This window comes from Pezoporus wallicus, unplaced genomic scaffold (genome assembly GCF_028554395.1).
Source record: "Pezoporus wallicus isolate ANWC-B61680 ecotype Strahan unplaced genomic scaffold, APGP_CSIRO_Pwel_v1 contig_6274, whole genome shotgun sequence".
NCBI lineage: Eukaryota > Metazoa > Chordata > Aves > Psittaciformes > Psittacidae > Pezoporus > Pezoporus wallicus.
This window is the reverse complement of record NW_026635738.1, coordinates 1,503,375-1,517,131: the sequence shown is the minus strand read 5'-3', so window position 1 is coordinate 1,517,131 and position 13,757 is coordinate 1,503,375. Positions and strand designations below refer to the sequence as shown.

Below are 13,757 nucleotides of genomic sequence, written 5' to 3'. Positions count from 1 at the left end.
CTACCGGGGTACTGTCCCCATCCCCTGTGCACAGGCTGCGGCTGAGGCTCTTCCCACCCCGCTCATCGTGATTCCCGCAGGGCGCTGGCCATGGAGCCGGGCAGCATCGACAACCTGTCCATCCTGTACCAGAGCTCCGACTTCATCGTGGTCAACAAGCACTGGGACATCCGCATCGACAGCAAGATGTGGTACGAGACCCTGACGCTGCAGAGCCAGCTCAAGTACCGCTTCCCCGAGCTGGCCGACCCCGACACCTACTACGGCTTCAGGTGAGCAGCCGGGCCTGGCGCGGGCTCTTTCCTGCCCATGGAATGGTTTTCCACCTCCCGTCTCATCCCCAGGTTCTGCCACCAGCTCGACTTCTCCACCAGTGGGGCTCTGTGTGTTGCACTCAACAAGGCAGCAGCGGGAAGCGCCTACAAGTGCTTTAAAGACCGGCTGGTGACCAAAGCCTATCTCGCCCTGGTAAGCCCGTGATGTCGAGTCCTGCTTCTGCACTTGGTGTGGTTAAATTGGGGCTTGGCCTCTGCTGCTTGTGCTGGTGAGGGGTGACAGGGCTCAGTCTGCAAACCCTCCTTCTGCCCTGCAGGTCCGGGGCCACGTCAGCCAGAGCCGGATGACGATCCGCTACGCCATAGGGAAGAACACCACCGAGGGCATGACCCACATGATGTGCATCGATGGGACGGAGGGTGAGCAGCTCCCACGCCCTGCCTGCACTGCCCAGGCCACGCAGGGGGTGAGCTGACTCCCATCTGCATCTCACTGCAGGCTGTGAGAACCCCAAGCCTTGCCAGTCGGAGCTGATCGTGCTGGAGCACGGGTCCTACAGCGGAGACCCCGTAACCAAAGTGCTGCTGCAGCCGCTTACAGGTAGGAGGTTGGGGTTGGGGCAGCGTTTGAACGGGGTGGGGCTGAGGTCCCAGGGGCTCCATGGGGCTTCCTTGTCCTCAACAGCACAAGGTGCTGAGGCTGGGCGGGCGGAGATGCTGCATGTGCAGCCTTGGGCCTTGATGTGGGTGCATGGTGCAAAGTGAAGCCTAGAAAGGGCTGAAGGGATCAGAGCCACCAAGCTCAGAGGATTCAAATGGGGATAAATGCCATTTGGTGCGTTATCACCACTGCATCCTCATGGAGGGATTCAGGGATAACCCATGTCTATGGTTCCTTTCCCCTTAGGGCGCACTCATCAGCTCCGGGTTCACTGCAGCGCCATCGGCCACCCCATCGTGGGGGACTTCACCTACAGCCACAGAAAGGACAGCAGTCCCTATAGGATGATGCTCCATGCCTACTACCTGCGCATCCCCACCGGCAAGGAGCTCATTGAGGTCTGCGCCCCCGACCCCTTCATCACCGCAATGGACAGCAACTGGGTGCCCCAGAGCATCACTCACCGGCTGGATGAGACCATCCAAGAGCTGAAGGACAAGGTGATGCAGAAGGAGGAAGAGGAAAGCCAGGAAGCCGTGCTCGGTGGTGGGGAGCAGGAGGCACTGAGTGAAGCCAAGAGCCCAGAGACAGAGGAGCAGCGAGCCCGGTGCGAGCAGTGGTTGGCCGAGTGGGCACTGGAGTGAGCACAAACCATGTCGTTGCGTTTCCAGCCCAATGCTCCTTTTCTATCCCAGTGGGTCCCTGCGGAGCCCAGCGCTGACTCCATGCCTGCACTTCCTGTATCCATGGCTTCCTTCACTTCTGGGGCTGGGATTAGGCAGATTTTAGCAGTGTTTAGCGGTTTTTAATGTACACATTATCCATCTGGCCACCGGATGCCCCTTTCCTAACTGTGGGCCTCAGCAGCAGAGTCAGTGTGTCATGTACCAGCTTAGAGTGACCCAAAAGCTTTATGTCCTCACCCCAGGGCTCAGACACAGCCAGGGCAGCAGGGATGCTGCCTTTGCCATGAGGATGATGGACACATCCGCAAACCCTCAGTGCCAGGATGGCAAAGCAAAGGGAGGGGAGAACACACCTGGGGCAGCTTGGGTGTTGTGTCATTGACTCTCAGGATGGTTTGGGTTGAAGGGACCTTAAAGCTCCTCCAGCTCCAACCCCTGCCACGGGCAGGGACCCCTTCCACTGGAGCAGCTTGCTCCAAGCCCCTGTGTCCAACCTGGCCTTGAGCACTGCCAGGGATGGGGCAGCCACAGCTTCTCTGGGCACCCTGTGCCAGCGCCTCAGCACCCTCACAGGGAAGAGCTTCTGCCTAAGAGCTCATCTCAGTCTCCCCTCGGGCAGGTTAAAGCCATTCCCCTTGTCCCTCACTCCTGTTCCTTTCACTCCAGCCTGCTGTGCTTGCTGGCGCACATCGACTGGGAGGTGGGAGATCAGGAGGCTGAAGTGCAGCCTGGGGGCTCCATCAGCCCCGTGAATCCTGGGGCGAGTTGATCCAAATGGATTTTAATCTTTTTTTTCAGGTTTCTACGAGAAGAATCTCGTCTTTTAGTGGTTCTGGAATACGGGCGGTCTCAAGAGTGAGCAGTTTTAGTACCTCTGTGGTCAGGGAGCCAGCAGCCCAAAGCCTTTTTAATAGATCCTGTTGTCCTAGCATTGCCTTTTCCCAGCACCCACTCTTACCTGGGTGGAGATGTAACCCCTGCAGACGCAGGTTAGAAGACCCAAACCCCTTCTTGCTTTACCCAAGCAAAGGGGAATAAGCATCATGTCTTGGTCCCATTGTGTGGCTCCTCTTCAGTTTGGGAAGCCTCTGGAGCAGCCAAGGAAGTGGCTGAAGCTGCAGAAGGCTGAGGGCTGATGTGAAGAGTGGGAAGGAGCAATGAGGAAAGTTGGGGAAGGATGGAGATGGCTGGAGCCCATTGCACACAGAGCACCCATCCCTGGGGTGTCCTGCACCGAGCCACCACATCAGCATGTGCTGCAGTCCCTGTCATCCCACAAGCCCCATCCTGTATCAGTGGTTTCACATTGTATTCCTACCCTGAGGGGCAATAAACCAGCACAGCCCTCTCCCTGTGGGTCACCAAAACCCCATGAGGTATTGCATTGTGTTACAGGGACCACAGGCTTGTGAGCTGGTGGCAGTGGGCTTAAAGGGGTTGGAGGAGGAGGAAATCCATCTCCTTCCTCCCAGGCCCCATCTCTGCCCATCCCATCTCCCTGGAATGGCCAGGGAGGGGTGAGGCAGGTCCTGAAGCTGTAAATCAACAGCATGAACCTGTTTGCCAAAGAATGACCATGGGTGACGTGCACCAGGGGACCTGAAGAGTTAGGGGTGAGGTTTGCAGCATTAGAGGTGGGACACAGCCTCCTCTTCCCTAGGAAGGTGGGAATGGTCCCTGCTGTGCAACATCCAAGACAAGGTGAGGGGATGCTGGGGACCAGCAATGCTGGGGACTGGCACCCACTGCTCACCCCATGCACCCTGCACCACCCATCAGCCTTCATGTGTTGCACTTTTACCCAATGCTGCAGAAACCAGAGATAAATACCTGTTTTCCTTACCTTGCAGAGAGGTGTTTTCCAGGATCCCTTCCCTGGGTACCATGTCACATCCAGTCCTCTGCCATCACTGCATCCTCTGTGGATCCACTCACACATGTGATGGGGGGGTTGTGATGGAGCTGTGTGTTGTGATGTTCTGTACAGCTTGCAATAACCCTTATTTCTTGCAATAACCCTTATTTCTTACAATAACCCTTACCTCTTGTTGCACACTGTGTAGTAAACCATTACTTACATATCCTGTGGCTCACCCTCTGGTCTCTCAATCCGTACCATTGCTGCAGCGGGGCTGGGGGCTTCCAGGAATGAGCCTGAACTGGTCCAGCAGGACCAGCCCATGGGTTCCAACCCAGCCAACCTGTTGTGTGAGCACCGATGCTCATCCTCACCCTGCTGAAGTTCACCTGGATGAAACCACAGGGATTCTCTATGCAAAACCCCTCCTGCATTCAGTAACATGACCAGGGATGTCCTTGGCCTTTTGCTGTCCGTTTCCCACCATGTCCAATACTTGGGATTGTCCCCAGCCAAGGAGCAGAGGCAGGAGAAAACCCCCTAGTTTGGGAATACCACAGCTTTCCCTGGCAAAGAGGTGTGGGAACAGCCCTGGGGTTGCTGGTGTTTAGGGGGTGCAGAAGGAAAGCTGCCATCAAGCATGATTTCTATATAACTTGTACATCAACAGCCAGTCCTTAGGTTGAAGCAGCTGGAAAAGGAATTATTTATAAGGAAAACTAAATATTTATAGGGATCTTATAAGAATATATTTATAAATACAATATTTTTACAAGGAAAAATAAGACCCAAAGGAGTTACTTGCAGTCTTCAGGTTGTGAGATACAAGATCACAAGCCCAGCAAGGGCAGGGAAGCGGCTGGTTAAGAGAAGGGAGGTGTGGTTGGAGCCCATCACCGACCTGGGGAAGGGGCTTGGGGAAGGGATGCTTCCCTGTGTGTCCAGATTTGGGGTTGATGCTGCTGTGCCTGCATCGCCTGAGGCTGTTTCAAGGCCAATTTCAAGCTCTGTGGGGACGTGACGGAGGCAGAGGACTCCAGCCACCTCTGGCCAGTGAGCCTGCGGGAAGGGCTGTGTCCCTCATAGCAAACAAGCTCCTGTCATTTCCCTGCTCCAACAGAAACTGTTTTTACAGCAAATCCCTCCAAAATAGCAACCAGAAACAGCCGCAGGCATCGACCGAGCCCTGGTGCTGCAGGACCGGTTGTACAGTGGGGGACAGGGATGGGGACAGCATCAGGGGGTGGCCAACCCTGCTCCAGGGACCCTGGGTGAAGACTGATGCCCTCAAACCCATCCAAGCGGGCTTAGGGCATCAGCAGGGTGAGGAGCAGCCAGATGGCCACTGCCGACTGCTCGCATCCTTCCTTATTCCCGGGATAACATGTTTTTCCTGGGATACCTACTCAGATAACATTTGCTGCCACACAGCAATGGGATTTTCCAGGTTTCCATCCCACAGCCTGGGAAAGCCTTTGCTTCTTTTCTTTCAGGTCTTCCTTCTTCATGGCACGTGTTTTGGATCTGAAATTGCAGGGAGGAAGCTGTAAAAAAGGGAACAGGGTTGTCCATGGTCAAGGCAAAAAGGATGGGTGTGAGTGGACGAACCTCCCGGAGGGGTGCTGAGCCCATCACCGGGGACTCGGTTCGACGCCCTGCTCGCTTTACAAACACACCCCTGAATAGCCCAAAGCATTTCAGCAGCCAGGGGGATCTCTGTCGCCAGCACAGAAACCCCCAAACCGGAGGGTTTACCCCAAAGTGACCCTTTACAGAGAAAGCAAAATCCCCAGCACGAAACCAGGGGAGGAAGCAGCTTTACAAAACACGGTTGAGAAACTGCCCCGTCACACCCCCGTTGGAGAGCAACATCCCCACCCCGCAGCAGATAAGTGCTGTGCTCATCCCACTGCTGCCCGGGAGCACCTGCCCTTGGGACGCAGAGCAGCTCCGAAGGGCCAACGGTGGGATTTAGGGAGCAACGAGCCTTAATGGAGGGATTACTTGGATCATCTTGGAAGGGCAATACGCTAACTCACCGGGCAGCTCCAGAAGCTGGAGCAGGGATTTATTTCCTATGGGGGTTGGATACAGGGGGAGGGAAGCCTGCGGGTGTCCTGCACTGGGTTTCTCCCAGTCTATGCTGATGCGGTCCCATGTGGATGCAGGAGGATGCTGTCCCTGCAGGGTGCAGGGGGGAGCAGGGCTGTGGGTGTTAGAGAGGACAGTTTATTGTGGAGTTTCTTTTAACAGTAGTAATGGATGGATTTAAACTCTGGTTTCTGCTGTACAGGGTGTAAAACCCGTCCCTGGGCTGCAGGGGTTTGTGCCAGCACCGGAGCTTTGGATCGGCTGCAGGACCCCAGCACCGGAGCTTTGGATCGGCTGCAGGACCCCAGCACCATCCGGGAGCTGGGACACGGCTCCTGTTTGTTCTGTGCTCACTTGATCCATGCCAAGGAGGAAGCCCCAGCACAGCAGCATGGCACGGGCACCCTCTGCTCTCTGCTTCCGTGAGTTCCACCTTGTACCCTTAAATCCAACCCTGTCCCAGGGCCCCATCCCACCCCCACCACCGGGGATGCTCTTCTTTTCATCCCCATCCCGCTTGGCTCTGGCATTCCCTGTGCTCTGCCTCCTGTTCCCATCAGTATCCACAGGCAGTGGGTGTTTTTCCCAGCTGCACATTAGGAATCCACCCAGGGGCTGATTTGTCACTTTTCATCTCCTAATCCCCCCCGGAGGTTGCCCGGGCTGGTGGAGGCTGTGGGGGGCCGCTCTCTACATCGTGTTCCCCAGCATTCACTGAATGCTATTGAATGGATGCAGGAAAGACCCTCCCAGGCTTTAAGCCTGGAGCTGCTTCAGAGCAGCCCCCAGCTGCCTGTAGCTCTGTTCGTGGGTGGTTTATAACCCACTTCTGCTTTATTGCAGGATTCTCTGCAGACCTTGTGCAAGCAGCACTGGTGAGTGAGTCACTGCTTTGCTATAACCTCATAGCTGGTGCCGGGAGCAGCAGAACCATCACCTCCCCACTGGCCCCATAAGGAGCCTGTGACCCTGTCCCACCCCATCCCTTGCTCACCCACTGCCCTGCTCCTAAACCAAAGGCTGGACCCCAAACCTGATGCTAACCCCCCTCTCAGCTTCAGGGAAGCAGGCACAGCCCCATTGCTGAAGGGTCCCCACTCCACGGTGGCTTTAGTCCCCATGCAGAACCCAGGGCAGCCTCAGGGCTGCTGCAGTTCTCAGCTGGGGAGCAGCCACCGGCCAGGTCAGGTCCCTTTCCATGTGTTTAATAATCCCTTCTTCCCATTCCTGAGCATCCCTTTATCCTCCTCCCCAGGCTGCCCTGACCATCGGAGCCGTCCTGTGTGCCCCTGAGCAGCACACAGAGTGAGTACCAGCCGCAGCAGGGGGTGGTATGACCTATGGGGGCACAGGCAGTGGGGCTGGCAGAGGGGATGCTGAGTTACTCCCCCATGGCTGCCACAGCCGCTGTGCCAGGTCACTCGTGCTGCAGAGATTTACAGCCTCGCACAGCCGGTTCTGGGCTGGGATCTGAGCTCTTGTTGTAGCACAAACACACCGAGAGATCCCTTTCCTTGTGGGACTGACGCAGACACAACAGGAGCCTCCCCCAGATCACTGCTCTGCTGGCTCCTCTCTCATCCAGCCATGGGGATGGGCAGCCTCGCTCCTGCAGGGCAACCCCCTTGGCACCACCCAACGCTGGCTTTAGGGACTGTTTTCATTACACCCCAAGCTATTCCTACTTACATCACGCAGTGGTCAGGGTGAAGGGGGAATTCCCATGGGAGTGAGCGGGTTCATCCTCTATGGGGCGTTGGGAGCTAAAGTGGATGGTGAATGGAACCATGTCCCTCCAACGCAGCCTCTCAGCCTCGCTCCTGCAAGGTTTTCCATGCATCCCGGACAATGACCTCCCTGCTGCCACCATCCTCGCCTTTGCCGAGGGGCTGCAGAACAGAACAGCGGAGCTGAGCGGTGCCCAGGTGAGCAGGGGCAGAACGGGGGGGGCTGTGAACCCCATGGATCCCAATGGGGAGCTGGGGCGAAGGGGGTCCCACCACGCTGGCACTGACAAGGCATTGGCTGTCTCTGCCAGCTCTCCTGCCTGGCCAGGCTGCTCGCTGCCAGGAACCTGACGGCTGATTTCGGCAGGTACCCGCCAGACCTGCTGCTCTTCTTTGAGTGAGTATCGAGGGCGGCACAGGGCTGGTGCCACCTCACGGCATCCAGCGGGGCCCCGTGTCCTGGTTTCAGACACCGTGTCCTGGTTTCGGACCCTGGGGCACGTGGGAGCTGTGTGTGGGAGAGGAGCACGACAGGAATCTCCTGCATTAGATCCATGCGGGGCACTTCCAGCCCTGCAAACACCCCCGCTCCTCTCCTCACTGAGGTTGGGGCTGCACAGCCCATAGCATGGGGTGTATGGGGTTGAGAAACCCCCTCCAGACATACTCCCCAGCATAAGAAGGACCCTCTGGCCCTGTGCCACTCAGCACCTCATGGCTCCGAATGGAGCACCAGTGTAAAACTGACTCCAAAAGCAACATTAGAATCATGGAACGGTTTGGCTTGGAAAGGACCCTAGGATCATCCAGTTCCAACCCCCTCTGTCTGAAGAGCTCCCACCTGGACAAGAGGAGCCCTTCGCCCCATTCCTCCCCCCCAGCACTGACTCTTGCTCCCCACAGCTTGTCCGAGGTTCATGATGGGACCTGTGAAGCGTTTTATGCCCAAGCTTCCCATGGGAACCTGGAGCTGCTTCCCAGGGGCTCAGCACAGCGCCTGGGGCTGCTCCATGGGGCTCTGGCCTGCCTGGTGAGTTGGGACAAGCCAGGGGTGTCAGGGGCCTGCCCCCTCACCAGGCATTGGTACAAGGGGCTCTTTGTCTCTCGCAGGGGGTGAAGAGCAGGCGCCTGCACCCAGAGCAGCTCAGCAGCCTCGGGGCCCTGGTTTGTGACATGGAGCCAGAGACCATCACAGCCTCCGATCCCAGAGTCCTGGAGAACCTGAAGCTGTGCTCAGCGCTGACAGGGGCCCAACGGGATGCTCTCAATGCCTTGCTCCTCCGTGGGGACACAGCGTATGGGTGAGGAGCCTTCACATGCTCTTACAGGCTTGGGTGATGAGCACCGGGGTGGAGCGTCCATGAGGATGCTGAGCTGCTCCTTCTCCCCATGGCCACAGGCATCCTTCGAGCTGGGATCTACGGACTCTGCAGAACCTGGGCCCGCTGGCGCTGGCTCTGAACCAGACCACGCTGAGCTCGGTGCCCGAGGTAAGACCCCTCCTTGGGACCCTAGGGCAAGCTGCCCATCAGGCAGCTCAGTGCTGGGGCTGTGGGACCAGCACCCTCTGCCCCCCGGCAGGCAGCGCGGGAGGCTTTCGGCAGGAGCATCGCGGCTGCGTTCGGCAAACAGGGACGTTCCCAGCGGGAGAAGTCCCTGACTCTGCTCAGGGCCGTCGCAGCGGCATCGGATTCATCCCATCCCAGGATGAGGCGGAGCGCAGACCGTGAGCGTTTCCCTTTGCTCTTGAAAGGGAAAAGTGGCCCCAGGGAGGGGATGGGACGGGACCAGGCTGAAAGCTGTGGGATTCCCATAAAGCAGCTGGGGAGATGGGACAACACAATGTGGGGTTTGCCCTTACCTGGGAGAAGGAATATAGCAGCAGCAGCTGGGGAGGAGCTGGATCAGGGGGAAAACTCCCAAGCAGGGGTAGCAGCAGGATGCTACAAGGCCGGAGGATACTCCTTGTGCATGACATAGGAAAGGGTTCACCTCACCTGAGCATCTTTAGTTGCCTTCAATAGAACAAAGCACACGGAATAACATTGAGGAACAAAAGCAAATAGGCATCTACATGGGCTGGGGACTCAGGATGGGAGGATGAGTTGCAGGAAATTCCGTGTTCATTCACTGGAGCTCTTCCAAGGGCTCTGCAGGACCAGGGCCAGGCAGGAAGCAGGGAAACATCAGCCTGATGCACTCTCGCTGCCCACAGGCTGCCTGTCTGAGCCCATCACCGCCAGCACCATCACTGACCCCTTCTTAATCATCGACTATGACACCAGTGAGCAGTTCGACCTGTGCCTGAGCAACGAGGTTCTGAAGGAAAACCTGAAGCTTCTGCTGGAGCAGCCATTCCCCACAGCCTACCTCCAGGTCGTGAAGAAGAAGCTGGATCAGGTGATGGTGACACAGGGCAGGAGCCCCCCAGTAGTGTGGGCAAGCCCTGCTGCGGGAACCGCATCACTAGCGCGGGGATGAAGGCACCCGAATGGGGCTTTTGCATCCATTTCCTCCTCCTTTTCCCTTCCCTGACCCTCTTCTCTGCCCCACTGGCCTGGCCCCACAGATCTACCCCTCAGGCATCCCGGAGGAGCAGCTGAAGCTGCTGGGACCGCTGTCCCGGCAGTACTCGCCAGAGGAGATCAGCCGGTGGCTGGTGACATCCAGCGACACGCTCTCAGTCCTGCTCAACCCCTCGGATGGGATGTGGAAGATGCGCCAGGTAAACCCATGGCAGCAGCAGGGGTGGGCCCTGGGGAACCCGTATCAGGACTGCTCAGTGCCCAAGCCCAGCGTGGTGGGTTTGTAACACACACGATTCCATCAGGAGCATTTTCCTTCCCTCCTGAACTGTGTTTCCCAGGTCCAGCAGCTCCTCAGCAGGTTCCTGTCCCTGGGGGGCATCTTGACTGGCCCTTTGCTTCAGCAAATCGGGGGACAACTCCTGTGTAGTCTGCAGGAGAAGCAGATCCAGCAGATACCTCCAGAAGCCATCAGGTAAGCCAGTGGTAGGGGATGTTTTTCAGCCCTGTGAGAGCCCTGGGATCATGGTGGAAGCAGGCAGTGGGATGGCAGACCCCCACCTTCCATGCAGGTGGGATGGCCACGTCCTGCTTCAACTCCTGCTCAAGCCGCCAGCACCACAAGGAGGGACACACCACTCGTCTCCTCCAGACAACTAAAGGGATTTAGCTGTGATTTGGGGCCTTACTGCTGGCTCTAACCTATGCCCATCCCTTCCCCAGGACTGCTGGACAACTGAGCATCTCTTCCTGCTCTCAAACCAAGAAGGACCAACTCTACAGAAAAGCCCAGGAGGCCTTTGCTGACCTGGTTGGCACCCCCAAGGCCTATTACTGCAGGATTTGGCCATACCTGAGTAGGTGTTTGAGGCTTCATCCTCCTTCCTGAGGTTGGGTGTCTCTTGCTTAGCCATTGGGGTTTAGCCTCTCCAAAAGCTTTAGGAGTGTTTGCATGTTTCTAGGTGCCCCATGTGCTTTCTTTAAGGTGGAGCTCCAGCAAAGGACCTGAAAGACTTGGCTGCAGCCGGCACTGCCATAGACATGGACATCAACACCTTCCTTGCCCTGAATCCCAAAGCGCTGCAGGTAGATCCCTGGAGCACTGTCCCTCTTTTCTGTGCTGCAGAGCAGGAAAGGCGAGGATGAGCAGTGACGATGCTGTACATTGCAGAACCTCAGCGTCACGGATGTGAAGAATCTGCTTGGGCAAAACCTCCCTCAGCTGAAGGCAGCTGAAAACGAGACCTCGGTGATGCTCTGGGTGAAGAGACAGTCCCAGAGGGAACTGGACTGTGTCCTGGGAATCGGCCTCACAGGGGGGCTGGAGGAGCCCAGCCCCACAGAGACAGCCACCCCTCCTCACCCCACCACCTTGGCTGGTATCACCCCTATAGCCACTGTCCCCACCGCTATTGCCATTAGCAGCCACCCTCTCACTAACTCAAGTACCAGCAAGGCGCCCACCCCAAGTGCCACCACCCCAACCCCTGCCCCTGGTGCCACCCCCACTGCCCGACCTGCTCTGACCACCAGCCCTGTTGTGCCATGCTCCAGCCACCAGCCTGCCCCCACCCTCCTCACCACCATCCTTGCCATTGTCAACCCCAACACCACCTCTCCCAGCTCCATCCCACCCCCTGCTCTCACCCTGGGGGCCACCACCAGCACTGGTGTTGTCACTAACCCCAGCACCAGCACACCACTGGTGTCCATGAACCCCCCAGCATTAGGGGGCACCCCCCATCCCAGTCCTGTTACCGGTAGCACCGCCACCCCAAGCACCCACAATGTTCCCAGCATCCTTGTCGCTAACTCCACCTCTGCACCCACTGGCACAGAACTAAGCCTCCCTCCCCATAAGCCCACCCTGATTCCCAACTCCACCATCTCCACCTCCTCAACGACCAAGACAACAGCACCAGCTTGCAAGACCAATGGTCCCACAGCATCTCCCAGCTCCTCTTCCAACACCACCAGTAATGACACTGCTAAAACAACACCCGCAGGTGGGCCAGGGTCACCGAGACCAACACCCGACGGATACATCAACATAAAACCTGAACCTGGTAAGGCATGAAGGTTTGGAGCTGGGAAAGGCTTAGGATCTGGTGGCCAGGCAGAAGTCTTTATTGACAAGCAGGACCTGATTCAGCTTGTTCCTGGCCAGGTTTAATACTGGTGTGCTGCTGTCCACAAGGAACCCTGGCTAGACAAATAGTCACATCTCCATAGGGCATTACAGCCCTGGAGCTGGCTGCCTCCAAGCCTCAGGTCTGGCAAGGTGCACCTTAAAGTGGCTCATCACCTTCCCTAAAGTGCTCAACAGAAAGCTGGAGTGCATTGATGCCAATACACTGGGCTACTGTGCACTAGGGCAAGGATGTGGCCTTGTTGTTTCTGAGTAGCTTGAATGACTCAGATTTACTCCTGCTTTACACTGGTGAAAGTAAGACAGACTCAGTCCTGACTACTCACACCCAGCTGACATTTATAGCTGGTGAAGGTCAGTGCCTGAGGCTAAACACTGTCCTGGCTCTGGGGTACCTGAATCCCAAAGCCCCCATAGCACACACGTGCCATTTACCTGGATAATCCAATTCTTTCTGTGTCCTCCACCTAGGATCAGGATCCAGGCTCTCCTCTTGCCTAGTGTATGTGCTGACTACCGCCGTGGGAAGCTCCCTGCTGCAACGGCTTCTCTGACACTGCCACCTCCAGCACCATACTCACAGGATCCCTCCTTTAATACTCACCATCCCACCACACAACGGTGCTGGCAAATTCCCTGCTGGAAAGCAGAATCCCAGGAAAGGAATTTTGTCCTTTGGATACCAGCACAGAATTTATTATTTTGAGGCTGGGCAGCAAACGGAGGACATTTCTCCAGCCCAAAGCAGCCCAATGGGTACTTACTAGCTAGTTGTTCTGTGTAATACAATCACCAGCAATACCGACTGGTCTGACAATGCAGTAGTGCTGACAGCAGGCCCAGTTCCACCAGCTTTACTGGCACTGAGTAGTATTTTACTTCTAAGCAGTCCACTGGGCTCTGTTGGAACAGTGGGACAACTCAGGGATTTGAGTTACTGGCCATTGCAAAGGAAGCAGAATATGGCCTAGCAACAATCCACTAAAAGGTATTTATCTTGTTTCATGAAATCCTGAGATGTTTTGACCAGGATTTGTTCAAACCACACAAACTCTGCTTTGAGGGATGAGTAACTGAAGACAGTTTCTTGATTACTTGATTCAATGCTATATAATAAAACATCAACCTTTTTTTTCCCCCTAAGCCAGTATGTTCTTCCATGTGTTCAGTGCTTTGTGGTGTAGTTTTTCTACTTAGCTTAAATCTGAACAGTTTCCACTTCTCTTGCTCTGACTTTCTTCATTATCTTAGTGTCTCCTCCTCCAACAGCTCTTCTACAAGAGCGTGTTTCTCTCTCCAACATGCAGACCTTCCATTCAATATTTTCATTCTCCTTGGGCTGAGGAGATCCTTGCACAGCCTGTGTTGAGAGTGACTCAAAGCACAGAGAAACAACTCAAGGTTTCCATCACGGCATCAATGCTGTTACAAACACAGAGTGTTTCTTACACCAAGCTCTCCCCGACCCAACCTAGTGCCCAGCACCATGGAATGCAGGCAGTGGGAAGTGGCTCTTGCCACCCAGAGACCTGCAGTGAAGGACAAACAAGCTTCTCCTCAACCATTTATTTTGTCTTTGCAGGCAGGTCCTCCTCCTGGGGGAAAACTGGGATTTCAGGGGGGATACTGGCTGCACTGAGGCTTTTCTGGACAGAAACTCCCAATGAGTGATAGGAAAAAAAAGCATAGAAAAACCTTACACAAAGCTCTTCTCCCCTCCGAGTGAGGAAGCTGAGAACAGCCTCACCTCTTGAGGGTTGAGAAGTCAACACCAAAGAAAAGTAA

General features: G+C 56.1%; 2 protein-coding genes across 3 annotated transcripts; both read left to right on the top strand.

The window, feature by feature from the left end:
- The first annotated feature begins 38 nt into the window (after positions 1 to 38).
- RPUSD1 (RNA pseudouridine synthase domain containing 1) lies at positions 39 to 1,766 on the top strand. Of its 2 annotated transcripts, none has more exons than XM_057398159.1 (5): positions 39 to 191; positions 345 to 468; positions 593 to 695; positions 775 to 876; positions 1,183 to 1,766. In XM_057398159.1, the coding sequence occupies exons 1-5, from the start codon at positions 91 to 93 to the stop codon at positions 1,578 to 1,580; spliced, it is 828 nt and encodes a 275-aa protein (XP_057254142.1). In that variant the 5' UTR covers positions 39 to 90; the 3' UTR covers positions 1,581 to 1,766. The 2 variants fall into 2 exon arrangements, with proteins under 2 accessions (XP_057254142.1, XP_057254139.1); XM_057398156.1 differs by having other exon boundaries at positions 45 to 272.
- Positions 1,767 to 5,848: 4,082 nt separating this feature from the next.
- On the top strand, positions 5,849 to 13,111 carry LOC130593182 (mesothelin-like protein). Its single transcript, XM_057398148.1, has 16 exons — positions 5,849 to 5,993; positions 6,415 to 6,446; positions 6,827 to 6,876; positions 7,376 to 7,496; positions 7,610 to 7,695; positions 8,202 to 8,328; positions 8,409 to 8,599; positions 8,698 to 8,788; positions 8,880 to 9,024; positions 9,514 to 9,698; positions 9,868 to 10,023; positions 10,165 to 10,298; positions 10,547 to 10,680; positions 10,809 to 10,909; positions 10,995 to 11,889; positions 12,444 to 13,111. The coding sequence occupies exons 1-16, from the start codon at positions 5,933 to 5,935 to the stop codon at positions 12,524 to 12,526; spliced, it is 2,592 nt and encodes an 863-aa protein (XP_057254131.1). The 5' UTR covers positions 5,849 to 5,932; the 3' UTR covers positions 12,527 to 13,111.
- The last annotated feature ends 646 nt before the right edge of the window (positions 13,112 to 13,757 follow it).